Source organism: Labrus bergylta, chromosome 5, assembly GCF_963930695.1.
Source record: "Labrus bergylta chromosome 5, fLabBer1.1, whole genome shotgun sequence".
Classification (NCBI taxonomy): Eukaryota; Metazoa; Chordata; class Actinopteri; order Labriformes; family Labridae; genus Labrus; species Labrus bergylta.
In genome coordinates this window covers 23,040,455-23,055,023 of record NC_089199.1, presented here as the reverse complement: position 1 = coordinate 23,055,023, position 14,569 = coordinate 23,040,455, and the positions used below count along the sequence as shown (strand labels likewise).

Genomic DNA, 14,569 nt, shown 5'->3' with positions numbered 1-14,569 from the left:
TGATGGACTCTTTACACAGCAGCCTCTACCATCAGTGTGTGACCTGCGGTGTATAAAGTGCTTTGAGTCTTCAGAAGACTAGAAAATAAATATACAAGCTCAAATCCATTTACCATATACTGTTTATTTGATGTTATAATGTATACAGGGATTAAAGCAAAAATTTTTTTGAAACATCCCAGCTCTGCTACCCATCTTTGGAACTCTCTGCCACCTGAAATACGTAACATTGACTCTCTTCCCATTTTCAAATCCAGACTGAAAACCTGTTCAAGATCGTCTACTTACTTTAACATTATAACTGTAATCACACTGTCCTACATTTCATTTCTTTCATTGTATGCTGATTTTATTCATCGTCACTTTTTAAATGTTGATTGTTGTACAGTTTCCTTATGTGTCCAGAAAGGCGCTTATAAATAACATTTATTATATGATTATTATTAATGTGAATGGGATTAGACAGGCTACATAAACTTCATTGAAATGTTCAAATATATGTTTTGGCTCCAGACAGATTTTTTTCTCTTCACATGGCATGTCCATGTGTGACTATTGAGATGCGCACATCGCGATGACGATGCTGAAACAATATATCAATTAAACAATAATGTGCATGTGCGTATACATACATACATATACAAATACATATATAAATGCAATAACATCATGTATGCAATGTGTAAAATTATTTAGTGAGGAGAGTGAGACTTGCCAACTAAGTTAGTCGAATTGTAACATATTTTCCTGAACTTTCGTTTATAATTAGAGATCTGATTATGTTTTGCCTATTAACGACATGTTTGATAAATTCATAATGTTTATCCCTCAGACATGATATATATATGTATATGCTACCTGAACAGGAACATCAATAATAAAAAATTGATCACAAAAAAAGGATTGCAGGGCAGGTTTTAAAAAGTTTAGATAGAGAATATGATTTTACGAAATGTTAAATATGATGTGATTGTCACATGAGAAAAATAACTGCAGCATTTTGAAGCTTTTGACTCTTAACATTTCTACCAGCTGTTAAATGTTCTACCTTCCACTCCTGAAATGTGTGTGGAACAAATTCATTAGAAATATAACTGAAATGAACTTTGATGTGATTCCTCTGTCAGTCCTTGAGGGATGAGGCTCTCCTCAGCTTGGTCTGTGGATCATCAGGACACAGCTGCTCCTCTCTGCACCACCAGCGTCCTGATCGCTCACATTCTGACAGAGATCACCACCATCTAATGAGAGAAGACACATCACAGAAATCATAAATCATTTTGTACACTGACTCCCTTCATCAGCTGTAAGTCATCATATTCCCCCACAAAGCTCCTGAATTTCTCCAAGGGGAAGACTAAAGTATCTATCCATCCATCTATCTCTCAATCTCTCCACCCATCCATCTATCTCCATCCATCTCTCTCTCTACATCCATCCATCTCTCCATCAATCTCTCCATCATCTCTCTCTCAATCCATCTATCTTTCCGTCCATCTCTCCATCATCCATCTCTCTGTCCATCTCTCCAACCACCCAGCTCTCAATCTATCTCTCCATCCATCCAATAATATCACAAAATGTTATCAAAATAACTAAATAAATTAAAGGGGAGTAAAGATGCTGCAAGTGAAGTAAATACAACTATTGGACATGTTTCATCAAATAAAGAACCTGTATTATTAATATAGTTCAGTGTTTGTTAGATATGACAATTTGCTGACGGAAAACTCAGGGATGATTGTGATTATATGAAGCTAACTGCGCCTCTTTTATGTGAATGCGCTCTCTGAAACTCTGGGTCTACTTCTCTGGTTGATAACAAGCTTCATGTGACTGTTCAGCACGATCTCTTATGTCAGGGTTAGTGAAGCCAGATAACAGAAAAAAAAACCCTGGGTTTGTTTAACTCTCTTTGTAGTATAGACCTCAGAAAAGGATTTCACCGACACAAAACTGTCCCCTGAACCTCTCTCTATTTATGTTCAAAGACAGGACGGAAACAGGGTAACAAGAAGAACTGTGAATGGAAACTGTGGCATACAAAACGTAGATCTACATTTGACCAATCAACTTTTGCCATCAAAGGCTGTAAACTGTGGAACATATTAAACACCTGAAATAAAATTAATCTCAGACTTAGAAAATGCTGAAATCCTGGCTGAAAGCTAACCAGAACTGTACCCTCTTTTAAATTGTATATTAAATCTGTAATTTAAACTGATTTATAGCATGTTGTATTGTCATATTGTTGTACGTATTTTAATGTATCCTCATATAGTGTTATGAGGTTTTATGTGAATGTTGTACATTTTCACTCTGTTTGTTTACCCAAATGCCCAACTAGGGACACAAGTTGGAAATTAGCAATAGCTGTATACTCTTAATGCAGCACATCAGTTTCATGCTTTGTATTGAAACTATGTTAATTTGCATTGTTCCTATTAAATAAATGAATTCAAATTCAAATATGTGAAGGGTTTACTAAAGAACACTGAGAGACTGACCTCAGAGTCTCCAGTCGATAGTTTGGATTCTTCTTAAGATCATGCAGCAGCTTCACATCTGAATCCTGCAGCGTCTCATCTGAATCCTGCAGCTCCACTCCTGAATCCTGCAGGTCGTTCCCTCTCAGGTCCAGCTCTCTGAGATGGGAGGGGTTGGACTTCAGAGCTGAGGCCAGAGAAGAACAGCTGATCTCTGACAAACTGCAGCCCCTCAATCTGAATAAATGATGTAAATGTAGATGACAGTGAGCTTTATGCTTGAATGTGCGATGTTGTCCACATGAACACACTGACATGATCATCATCTGGGTTCTCATTTATAACTGTTAAGTACGCACAGGACGGGGCCTGAAACCGGCGTCTGCATTTCAGAATCAGAATCGGGTTTTATTGCCAAGTACATTTACACATACAAGGAATTTGACTTGGTGTATTGGTGCTAAACAAGGAAATAAAGCAGAACTAGCAACAACTTAAATAATACAGTATAAGAAGCTGTTACAATATATAAAATAGAATTTAAAAATGTAAAATATAAATAATAAATAAATACATTTAAAGAAACACAAAATGTACAAAAGGTGCAATGTAGGAGCTGTGCAGTGGACAATGAGAAAAAATCTTATAGTGTATGTAACCTACTCATAGAGTGCATGTAAAGAAATAAATTTAAAGTCCAGTGGGCGTTAATGTAACGCATAAAGAACAGTTCAGCATTCACATTACTTTTACATTTTTATGCTGTTTTTCTTTGCGTTTACCACACAAAGTTCTCCTCCTCACAGTACGTTTCAAATCAGAGTTTGTTTTGAAATATGATCATAAAAAATATGAAGGCTATGAAAAAGAAGAAGAATGATCCATAAAGATATGTACATCAAATCACTTGAAAAGTAATCCATCCTCACCCATTCAAACAATCATCATTATTGGATCTGTTACTAAAGGACGGTTAATGGAGGTTTGACAGAATCATCTCTACAATCCTAAATGTCTTTGTGCTGCTCTTCACTGGATCTGTGAATTTCATATTGAGCTTGTTTGGAAGTTAAAGGTGATGGGAGGCTCATGAACTGTTAGTGAGGTTCACCACACATTCTTTAAACCTGTGAGCCGTACAGGAAGCTTTTCTTCAATCAGAGGCAAGACCCCCGAACAATCAAATGAGTCATGAAGGCAGGAAGGAAAAACACAACATGACACACGTGATTAGCAGACCCTCTTCAGTTGACTCAGGAGGTGAGTGTGGGCTGGGAGCAGAGCTGCTGCTAATGTTAGCTTGTTTCATGGTGCTCAGATTGTTTTAAGGTTAAGATTCACAAAGTGTTCATTATTCCTGAGGTGTTCAACAGTAGCACAGACTCAAAGAAAGAAAAGGTGTCTGACCTCAGAGACTCCAGTCTGCAGTTTGGACTCTGCAGATAATCACACAGCAGCTCCACTCCTGAATCTCGCAGCTCGTTGTAGCCCAGGTCTAACTCTCTGACATGGGAGGGCTTGGACTTCAGAGCTGAGGCCAGAGAAGAACAGCACATCTCTGACAAACTGCAGCCACTCAATCTGAAGAGAGAATAAAAGATGAAGAAAAATAATGTATACTCCACTCATGTGTTCAGGTTGTGATGAGTATCTCAACATCACTTTGACCTGATGAATAAAGTTTTCTCTAAATGATTAGAGGATCATTACTGATTGTGCATTCACAAAATCTAAATCCTCCAAATGTCAGCACAACCTTCATACAGCTGTTCATGTGCGCAGATGAATAACAGGCTGCTGATCTCAGTCAGCTCTGTGATGTTTGTACATTTATCAAATCAGACATTATTGAATCAAAAGTCTTCATGATTTCACTTCTTAACAGAACCAGAGGAAACCAGAGGCTTCATGTGCAAGTTGTTCAACTGTACTTCACATAGTCATAAAAACATTTCACATCAAATGTGAAAATGAAAAACAATTGAGGATGTGGATTGAAACGATACAAATGAATAACACAGTCAGTGAACTGACCTCAGAGTCTCCAGTCTGCAGTTTGGACTCTGCAGATAATCACACAGCAGCTTCACTCCTGAATCCTGCAGGTTGTTCTCACTCAGGTCCAGCTCCCTGAGATGGGAGGGGTTGGACTTCAGAGCTGAGGCCAGAGGAGAACAGCTGATCTCTGACAAACTGCAGCCCCTCAATCTGAATATAGAATAAAAGATGTAAATGTAGATGACAGTGAGCTTTATGCAGGAATGTGCGATGTTGTCCACATGAACACACTGACATGATCATCACCTGTTCATTCAAACATTGAATGACTTTTTTAGGATGCCTTAATACTTTAGTTACTTCCTGATCGTTCAAAGATTCAAACACTCAAAGCTCCTGTGAGGAACTTTCATTATGTGTCTGTTTTGGCGCCCCCTATTGACAAAGTGAAACCTCTTATCCCTTTACTGATCTTGTCCTGTACAGTATTCCCTAACAAAAAAACTCCTCATGCTTTCTTTAGACTCTAAAAACTAAAAGTCAGTGTGGATCTCTTCTGTAGAAAATGTAAATAAAGGCTTTTCCAGACAGGTCTTGTAATTCTCAGAGATTCAAAGAAAGAAAAGGTGTCTGACCTCGGAGACTCCAGTCTGCAGTTTGGACTTCGCAGATAATCACACAGCAGCTCCACTCCTGAATCCTGCAGCTTCTTGTTCTTACTCAGGTCCAGCTCTCTGAGATGGGATGGGTTGGACTTCAGAGCTAAGGCCAGAGAAGAACAGCTGATCTCTGACAAACTGCAGCCCCTCAATCTGAATACAGAATAAAAGATGAAGAAAAATAATGTATAATCCACTCACACGTGTTCAGGTTGTGATGCGTATCACAACATCATTTTGTCCTGATGAATAAAGTTTTCTCTAAATAGAGGATCATTTCTGATTGTGTATTCACAAAATCTAAATCCTCCAAATGTCAGCACAACATTCATACAGCTGTTCGTGTGCGCAGATGAATAACAGGCTGCTGATCTCAGTCAGCTCTGTGATGTTTGTACATTTATCAAATCCGACATTATTGAATCAAAAGTCTTCATGATTTCACTTCTTAACAGAACCAGGGGAAACCAGAAGCTTCATGTGCACATTGTTTTAATTGAGAGTTTTAAACTTGTCTCCACATTATCAGAAATATTTGCATGAAGATGATTCCTAGGATGCTTGTGTATTACTTTATATTTGTGTAAAGACCCCCTTAAAGAGGAGTAGGATATACTATTGATGTGCAATATAACGATCTTAGATCTTGATGGATTTGAATGTCATGACGATCTGCCAAAACAGAGATCGTAGAACCGGGCTAATGTGTTCATTCTATCATGCTGCAATTAAGGCTCCTACACAGTCGCACGCGTGCAGGATTTATCGATATAAATTAAGACGAAACTTAAGAGTTAGTCAGTAAAAACAAATCCATCCCTGTTATGCAACTGTTTGTTAAACTGTTAAGAAACAGTTAAGTTTTTTCGTATACTTTGCACAGTTTATGTTTACATCTCAGATAGCGAAACAACAAACTCTTTTTTTAATGAGCCAGAGAGACATTAACAGTCTGCTGAGAGTAACAGAGAGCGGAGCTCAGACAGTCAGTCAGTCAGTGATGGGTGTTCAAAGTGTTGCTGTCAGTGTGTATATTATATATAATTATATGCATATATTACAGTCAGTGATCTGACCTCAGAGACGCCAGTCTACAGTTTGGACTCTGCAGTCCAGCAGACAACTTCACTCCTGAATCCTGCAGCTTCTCGTTCCAGCTCAGATCCAGCTCTCTGAGATGGGAGGGGTTGGACTTCAGAGCTGAGACCACGACGTCACAGTGAGTCTCTGAGAGTCTACAGCCAGAAAGTCTGTTATGACATATAATAGAAAAATATTACTTTTACTCTTACTTGCGTTTGATATCTACGTGTCACATTTGATGATTAAACAGTTTTTAAACCTGCACATCTGTCATCTTTTAATTGTTTACTAAATGTTGGAGATGAATGGAAACAAATGCAGTTTGGCATCATGTTCATAGTCTGTGATCTAAAGTGTTATCTATTCAGATGACTCTCTGGAATTTGAAACTCAATGAACAGTAATACTCTGGCTCACTTCTATAAACGGGAAAATACCATTCGACTGCTGCCGAATGGTCCAGAAATCAAACAAGTCAGCAAAGAATAAAATGTAGTGAGGTTAAGGATCTCCTGCCAGAACAGTTTCTACTGCTGAGATTTTAAGAGATGATGCTCATTATTGATTTGTAAAGCCTGCAGAGGCTGGAAGGGGGCGCTCAGGGTCCAAAATTAACTTTTTGACCCTTTGCTTACAGCATCTGATATCTCCCTTTAAAGGGACTGACACTATCAGCAATCTCAGTCAGTTCTTTGGGAATCTCCTCCTGAATGTGTTCACGAAAAAAAACTATCAGAGCAATTTTTGAACTCAAGGCAAAAAAGCTAAAAAACTACGACTGACTATTTCTCCTGAACATTAAAAGTGGAACACAATTTGGCGAACAGTAAGGAAAAATAAACAACTAAATGAGTACATAACACTGATTTATAAAGCTCTTCACATCTGGACTTACTTAGCCTTCCTGCAGTTCCTCACAGCTGGAATCAGTCTCTGTCGTCCCTGGTATGATGTGTTGTACTTATTCAGGTCCAACTCATCCAGAACCTCCTCGGACATCTGCAGCATGTAGGCCAGAGCAGAGCAGTGAATCTCAGAGAGTTCCTTCTCTGATCTGTTCTCTGACTTCAGCAACTCTTGGATCTCCTGATGGACTGAGAGGTCGTTCATCTCTGTCAGACAGTGGAAGATGTTGATGCTTCTGTCAGGAGAGATATCTTCATTGTTCATCTCCTTCAGGCTGATAATGACTCTCTGGATCATTTCTGGACTGTTGTCTGTTCGACCCAACAGGCCTCCTAAGAGTCTCTGGTTTGACTTCAGAGATAGTCCATGAAGGAAGCGAACAAACAGGTCCATGTGACCATTATTATTTTTCAGGGATTTCTCCATGGCTCTACTCAAAAAGACTTTTAAACAAGTGTCGTCTACGCAGCCCTGGTCATGGTAGTTTTCTTGCTCCAGGAAAGCCTTCAGAACTGTTGTGTTCCTGTTGGTGAAACAGTGGAAGATGTAGACCGCAGCCAGGAACTCCTGAACGCTCAGATGAATAAAGCAGTAGACAGTTTTCTGGAAGATCACACACTCTGTTTTAAAGATTTCTGTACAAACTCCTGAGTACACCGAGGCCTCTGTGACATCCAGGCCACACCGCTCCAAGTCTTCTTGGTAGAACATGATGTTTCCGTCCTCCAGATGTTCAAACGCCAGCCTCCCCAGCTTCAGAAGAACTTCCCTGTCAGCCTCCATCAGCTCATGTGGACTCATCTGATGTCCTTCATCATATTTGTACTTCTTCCTCTTTGTCTGAACCAGCAGGAAATGTGAGTACATGTCAGTCAGGGTCTTGGGAAGCTCTCCTCTCTGCTCTGTGTTCATCATGTGCTCCAGAACTGTCGCAGTGATCCAGCAGAAGACCGGGATCAGACACATGATGTGGAGGGTCCTGGATGCCTTGATGTGTGAGATGATTCTGCTGGACAGATTTTCATCATCACTGAACCTCCTCCTGAAGTACTCCTCCTTCTGGGCATCAGTGAAGCCTCTTACTTCTGTTACCCTGTCAAAACATGAAGGAGGGATCTGATTGGCTGCTGCAGGTCGAGAAGTTATCCAGATGAGAGCTGAGGGAAGCAGATTCCCCTTGATGAGGTTTGTGAACAGTGTGTTTAACGATGACTTCTGTGTGACATCAGTAACAACCTCACTGTTTTTGAAGTCCAATGACGGTCTGCTTTCATCCAGACCGTCAAAGATGAACAATAGTTTACAGACAGTGAGCGTCTCTGCTCTGACCTTCTGTAATGTTGGATGGAAAACACGGAGCAGCTCAAGAAGACTGTACTCCTTATCTCTGATCAAGTTCAGCTCCCTGAATGAAATCGGGACCACCAGACTGATGTCTTGGTTCTCTGAACCCTCTGCCCAGTCCAGAGTGAACTTTTGCACTGCGAAGGTTTTTCCAACACCAGCAACGCCATTTGTCAGAACCACTCTGATGGGTTTCTGTTGGTCGGGTTGAGCTTCTGTCTTTTGTTTCTGTTGGTCGGGTAAGGCTTTAAAGATGTCGCGGCACTTGATTGTAGTCTCATGGAGGGTATTCTTTTTAGAGTTTGTCTCAATCTGTCTCACCTCATGTTGGGTGTTCACCTCTTCACTCTGCCCCTCTGTGATGTAGAGCTCAGTGTAGATCCTGTTGAGGAGGGTTCTACTTCCTGTTTCATCACTTCCTTCAGTCACACATTCACATCTCCTCCCTAGACTGACCTTATGTTCATCTAAAATCTCCTGCAGACCTCTATTTACTGAAAGAGAGAATGATAGAATCTGCGTATTAGTTTCAAATGTTATTGTAAAATAAGTAAAAATAGTTTTTATTTATTCTTACATAATTTCTATACTTTTTACATTTACCAATAAAAGTCATGTTTTAGGAGGAGATCACAGAAGAAGAAAGGTGTACAGTCTTACTTTGTTCAGTGCTGCTCTGACTGACTGGCTGCAGTCCAGGACAGGACGACTGCTCCTCTATAGCATGACTCTTCTTCCTCCCCCTGTGAACACATGTCTTTAGAACTAAACTGATCGTTGACTGATAGAAAATATAATAAGATAAGATTTATCAAATACAATCTAAACAGTCAGATGATCATAGAGAGCAGGTAACGCCTTCTTTCTTATAATAGCATTCAGCTCTTAGTCTGCAGTGTAGGACGGCAGCTGGGTCTATTTTCAGACCAGGATCAGCCACTTGGCGGCCTGTGTACTATACAAACAAGCAAAGATATCAGTGTAACAGTATGACACGGCTGTGTTTCATGGAATACTTTTGAATGTCTCTCTGTTCCCTCAGAGAAAGTGTTCTCTGCTCAGCTGAGAAGCTGAATTAAAGACTCAGTTTATCATCTCTACACTTTCCCTGTCGTACAGCCTTTTCCTTTGGCTCTCTGGTTTCTCAAATACCTTCTTACGTATGACCACACAGTATCATATAAGATGATGTTGGAAAAGACTAAACAGAGACAATAACAAACTCTTTGAAACAGGAGCCGGGCTGAGCGCCATCTTCTGTTGGTAATAACTAATGACAGTACTAATGAGAAGAAGGATAACAAGCAGGTTCAAAGGTTTGTAAGAGCCCTCTTAAACCCTTTTCACACATACGGAAATCTCCTGAAAAAACTCTGGAGATTTCCTGGAGGAGCTGTATGTGTGATCGCAAACAGCCAAATTTGTGAAGAATTCAGATTCAAATCAATTTCCCAGTTTGGGATCAATAAAGCAAATCTATCTAATGTTTCTTTTGACAGGAGGCTTACTTCATGTGTGAAAGATGCCTTCTGAAGTTTAGCTCACGATCATTCGACAAATCACTCTTCAGAGACAGACCGCTGGGTTCAGGAGCCTCTGCTCTCTGTCTGCTCGAGAAAAATCTGCAAACAACAAGTTTTAATTTATATGACATGAATCTTTGAACAACTCTCTGATGACAAAGCTCTGGACAGCTCTCTATACTGTTACTGCTCATGTACAACTGTCATCAGTGTTTTTGTACATTTACATCTCTACCTCCAGGAAAGTTTGTTTACTTTCAGTTTGACATGCTTGAAAAATGTTTAATCTTTCATATTTCAGACTTTAGAAGTAATGTTAAGTTAAATCCTGGATGTATGTATGTTAGTATACATTTTCATGAATTCATTCATCTTGATAATTTTGTGGATATGCTATTTAATTCTGTCTACCATCTTTAAGTAATTCTTCTTTTAGGTCTTGGTTTTTGCTCTGATGACCTGCTGCTGTAACACCACAATAATAATAATAGCAAATCTATCTAATGTTTCTTTTGACAGGAGGCTTACTTCATGTGATGCCTTCTGAAGTTTATCTCACGATCATTCGACAAATCACTCTTCAGAGACAGACTGCTGGGTTCAGGAGCCTCTGCTCTCTGTCTGCTCGACAAAAATCTGCAAACAACAAGTTTTAATTTATATGACATGAATTTTTTAACAACTTTCTGATGACAATGCTATAAAAGAAGCTGTAAATACAAAAAGGGCTTCAGCTGTGGATAATGAGAAGCTATCCAGGTTTGTAGAGTTTACACATCATCCTTACTGTCAAGTTAACTTCAATAGTCTGTCCGCTCAGCATTATAGTTAATAGTTAACATAACATGTCTACACTCTTGCACTTTAACATATCAGTGATTGCACAGCTCTGGACAGCTCTCTATACTGTTACTGCTCATGTACAACTGTCATCAGTGTTTTTGTACATTTACATCTCTTACCTCCAGGAAAGTTTGTTTACTTTCAGTTTGACATGCTTGAAAAATGTTTAATCTTTCATATTTCAGACTTTAGAAGTAATGTTAAGTTAAATCCTGGATGTATGTACGTTAGTATACATTTTCATGAATTCATTCATCTTGATAATTTTGTGGATATGCTATTTAATTCTGTCTACCATCTTTAAGTAATTCTTCTTTTAGGTCTTGGTTGTTGCTCTGATGACCTGCTGCTGTAACACCACAATAAAGCAAATCTATCTAATGTTTCTTTTGACAGGAGGCTTACTTTATGTGTGAAGGATGCCTTCTGAAGTTTAGCTCACGATCATTCGACAAATCACTCTTCAGAGACAGACTGCTGGGTTCAGGAGCCTCTGCTCTCTGTCTGCTCGACAAAAATCTGCAAACAACAAGTTTTAATTTATATGACATGAATTTTTTAACAACTTTCTGATGACAATGCTATAAAAGAAGCTGTAAATACAAAAAGGGCTTCAGCTGTGGATAATGAGAAGCTATCCAGGTTTGTAGAGTTTACACATTATCCTTACTGTCAAGTTAACTTCAATAGTCTGTCTGCTCATCATTACAGTTAATGGTTAACATAACATGTCTACACTTTAACATATCAGTGATTGCACAGCTCTGGACAGCTCTCTATACTGTTACTGCTCATGTACAACTGTCATCAGTGTTTTTGTACATTTACATCTCTTACCTCCAGGAAAGTTTGTTTACTTTCAGTTTGACATGCTTGAAAAATGTTTAATCTTTCATATTTCAGACTTTAGAAGTAATGTTAAGTTAAATCCTGGATGTATGTATGTTAGTATACATTTTCATGAATTCATTCATCTTGATAATTTTGTGGATATGCTATTTAATTCTGTCTACCATCTTTAAGTAATTCTTCTTTTAGGTCTTGGTTTTTGCTCTGATGACCTGCTGCTGTAACACCACAATAAAGCAAATCTATCTAATGTTTCTTTTGACAGGAGGCTTACTTCATGTGATGCCTTCTGAAGTTTATCTCACGATCATTCGACAAATCACTCTTCAGAGACAGACTGCTGGGTTCAGGAGCCTCTGCTCTCTGTCTGCTCGACAAAAATCTGCAAACAACAAGTTTTAATTTATATGACATGAATTTTTTAACAACTTTCTGATGACAATGCTATAAAAGAAGCTGTAAATACAAAAAGGGCTTCAGCTGTGGATAATGAGAAGCTATCCAGGTTTGTAGAGTTTACACATTATCCTTACTGTCAAGTTAACTTCAATAGTCTGTCCGCTCATCATTATAGTTAATGGTTAACATAACATGTCTACACTCTTGCACTTTAACATATCAGTGATTGCACAGCTCTGGACAGCTCTCTATACTGTTACTGCTCATGTACAACTGTCATCAGTGTTTTTGTACATTTACATCTCTTACATCCAGGAAAGTTTGTTTACTTTCAGTTTGACATGCTTGAAAAATGTTTAATCTTTCATATTTCAGACTTTAGAAGTAATGTTAAGTTAAATCCTGGATGTATGTACGTTAGTATACATTTTCATGAATTCATTCATCTTGATAATTTTGTGGATATGCTATTTAATTCTGTCTACCATCTTTAAGTAATTCTTCTTTTAGGTCTTGGTTGTTGCTCTGATGACCTGCTGCTGTAACACCACAATAAAGCAAATCTATCTAATGTTTCTTTTGACAGGAGGCTTACTTTATGTGTGAAGGATTCCTTCTGAAATTTAGCTCACGATCATTCGACAAATCACTCTTCATAGACAGACAGCTGGGTTCAGGAGCCACTTCCTCTAAACACACATCCATGTTCTGATCTGAAGTCAGTCTGAAACACAGTAACACACACTGTGAGATTAACACACAAGAAACAACAGGAAACAGTTTGATCTAACGCCCCACCCAGGACACACACACACACACACACACACACACACACACACACACACACACACACACACACACACACACACACACACACACACACACACACACACACACACACACACACACACACACACACACACACACACACACACAGTCAGAGCTCATATTAATCTAAATTTTGACTTCATTTGAAACTCTCTCCATACAGTTCACAGGGAGAAAACTGAGAGTACAGAAGTGAAGATATAAAAACTCTGGATAAACACTCACCCCACTTCACATTTTAGTTCTCTGCTCGGTTCTGTCGACTTAAAATGGAGTCTTTACTGACTGCACACTTTCACTTTCTCTGTCCCGCCTCCTCTCATGAGCCTGGATCACATGTCGCCCCTCCCTCCTCCATTTACAGGAAATCAGCAGGGTTCTTGAAATAGTGTGTCTCATATAGATACGTTTCTAAACTTCTCTCTCACTCTGAACACTCTGAGTTTGATCTCTTAAGGTTACATTCTCTATATGTAACCTTAACCTTATGTACATACAACTCTAATGATGTTTTGTAGAGAATCTCTCGTGAATTAAAAGCTGACAAAGTGTTTTCTTTGACTTCAAGGAAACTCACACAGTGAACGACTTCTTGTTTAATGAAGGACACAGAATAAACACAGACTGCAGCTTGTTCTCCAGGTTTTTTTTCTCTTTTTATGAGGCTGTCTTAAGTAGTTTGCAGTTTGATCCAGCAGAGGGCGCCCTCAGTGTAACTTACTGTAGCTTCCATGAGGGAGACTCTCTGCAAACAGCAGCTCACCAGCTTTGGTGGAGAGACACAGGCTCGCAACAAACCTGCAAATATATGTGTGTGTACCCAAACCTCTGTACGCTCTGAACGGTTAATATTGTGAATCAACAAAGGCTACTTCAAAACAAACACAATTGTTAACAATATATTATCCAAAATGAAGTTTAAATAAATACACAGCCTAGCATACATAATAAATACAACAAAAGAAAAATATTTAGAAAACTACGGTAACTTAAAAACGCACAGTATGTAAAATCCGCCAACACGCTCCCAATCAAAACAACAACAAAAGATGACGCCGAGGCCAGCAGGGAATCATGTTAACATAGGCCTAGGTCTTATTTAATTTCATGGATTTAATTTTGAACACCTGCAGCACAGGTTTTTATTTGAACATTAACTATTAACGAACGACACATATTTATATCACCTGACAACCGAAGTAAACAGAGTTATTAAAATAAATCGTGAGTGCTTCGCATAAACAGAGATTGTTGTCGTTTCCATGTTAACTAATCAATCTACAGCGTGTGACGACCTAATATTAACAGTCACAAAGCCATCGGAAGTGAAACTAAACTTAAAAAGGAAGTTACACAACACAATAAGTGCGTGTGATCACCTCAGTTTGTTTAGCACACATATTTAAACTTTTTTTACTGACGTGTGTGTTTGTTTCTGCTGGAAACGAACAGGCAGCAGAATTAGGCCATGGATCAGAATTGGTCAATATCCACGGTGAAGTTCAGTAAAATGTTGATCTTGATGATCCTACAAAAAGATCCTACAAAATACCTTAAAAACCGAGTGTCCACTAGAGGCTGGATGCAGAAACACAGGAAGTCACCAGATGTCTTTGATAAAGATTAATTCAAGATTTGGCCATCGTATGTA

The 14,569-nt window shown here is 38.9% G+C and overlaps 1 protein-coding gene across 2 annotated transcripts; it reads right to left on the bottom strand.

Moving 5' to 3' along the window:
• Positions 1–104: 104 nt before the first annotated feature.
• LOC109997620 (NLR family CARD domain-containing protein 3) lies at positions 105–13,241 on the bottom strand. 2 transcript variants are annotated; one of them, XM_020652157.3, is made up of 14 exons: positions 13,144–13,241; positions 12,686–12,814; positions 11,966–12,073; positions 11,248–11,361; positions 10,528–10,635; positions 9,985–10,098; positions 9,137–9,219; positions 7,122–8,970; positions 6,220–6,393; positions 5,120–5,296; positions 4,521–4,694; positions 3,894–4,067; positions 2,508–2,723; positions 105–1,241 (listed from the first exon to the last, which is right to left on the bottom strand). In XM_020652157.3, exons 2-14 carry the CDS (start codon positions 12,793–12,795, stop codon positions 1,232–1,234), a joined length of 3,411 nt encoding a protein of 1,136 aa, XP_020507813.2. In that variant the 5' UTR covers positions 12,796–12,814; positions 13,144–13,241; the 3' UTR covers positions 105–1,231. The 2 variants fall into 2 exon arrangements, with proteins under 2 accessions (XP_020507813.2, XP_065811299.1); XM_065955227.1 differs by lacking the exon at positions 3,894–4,067.
• Positions 13,242–14,569: the final 1,328 nt, after the last annotated feature.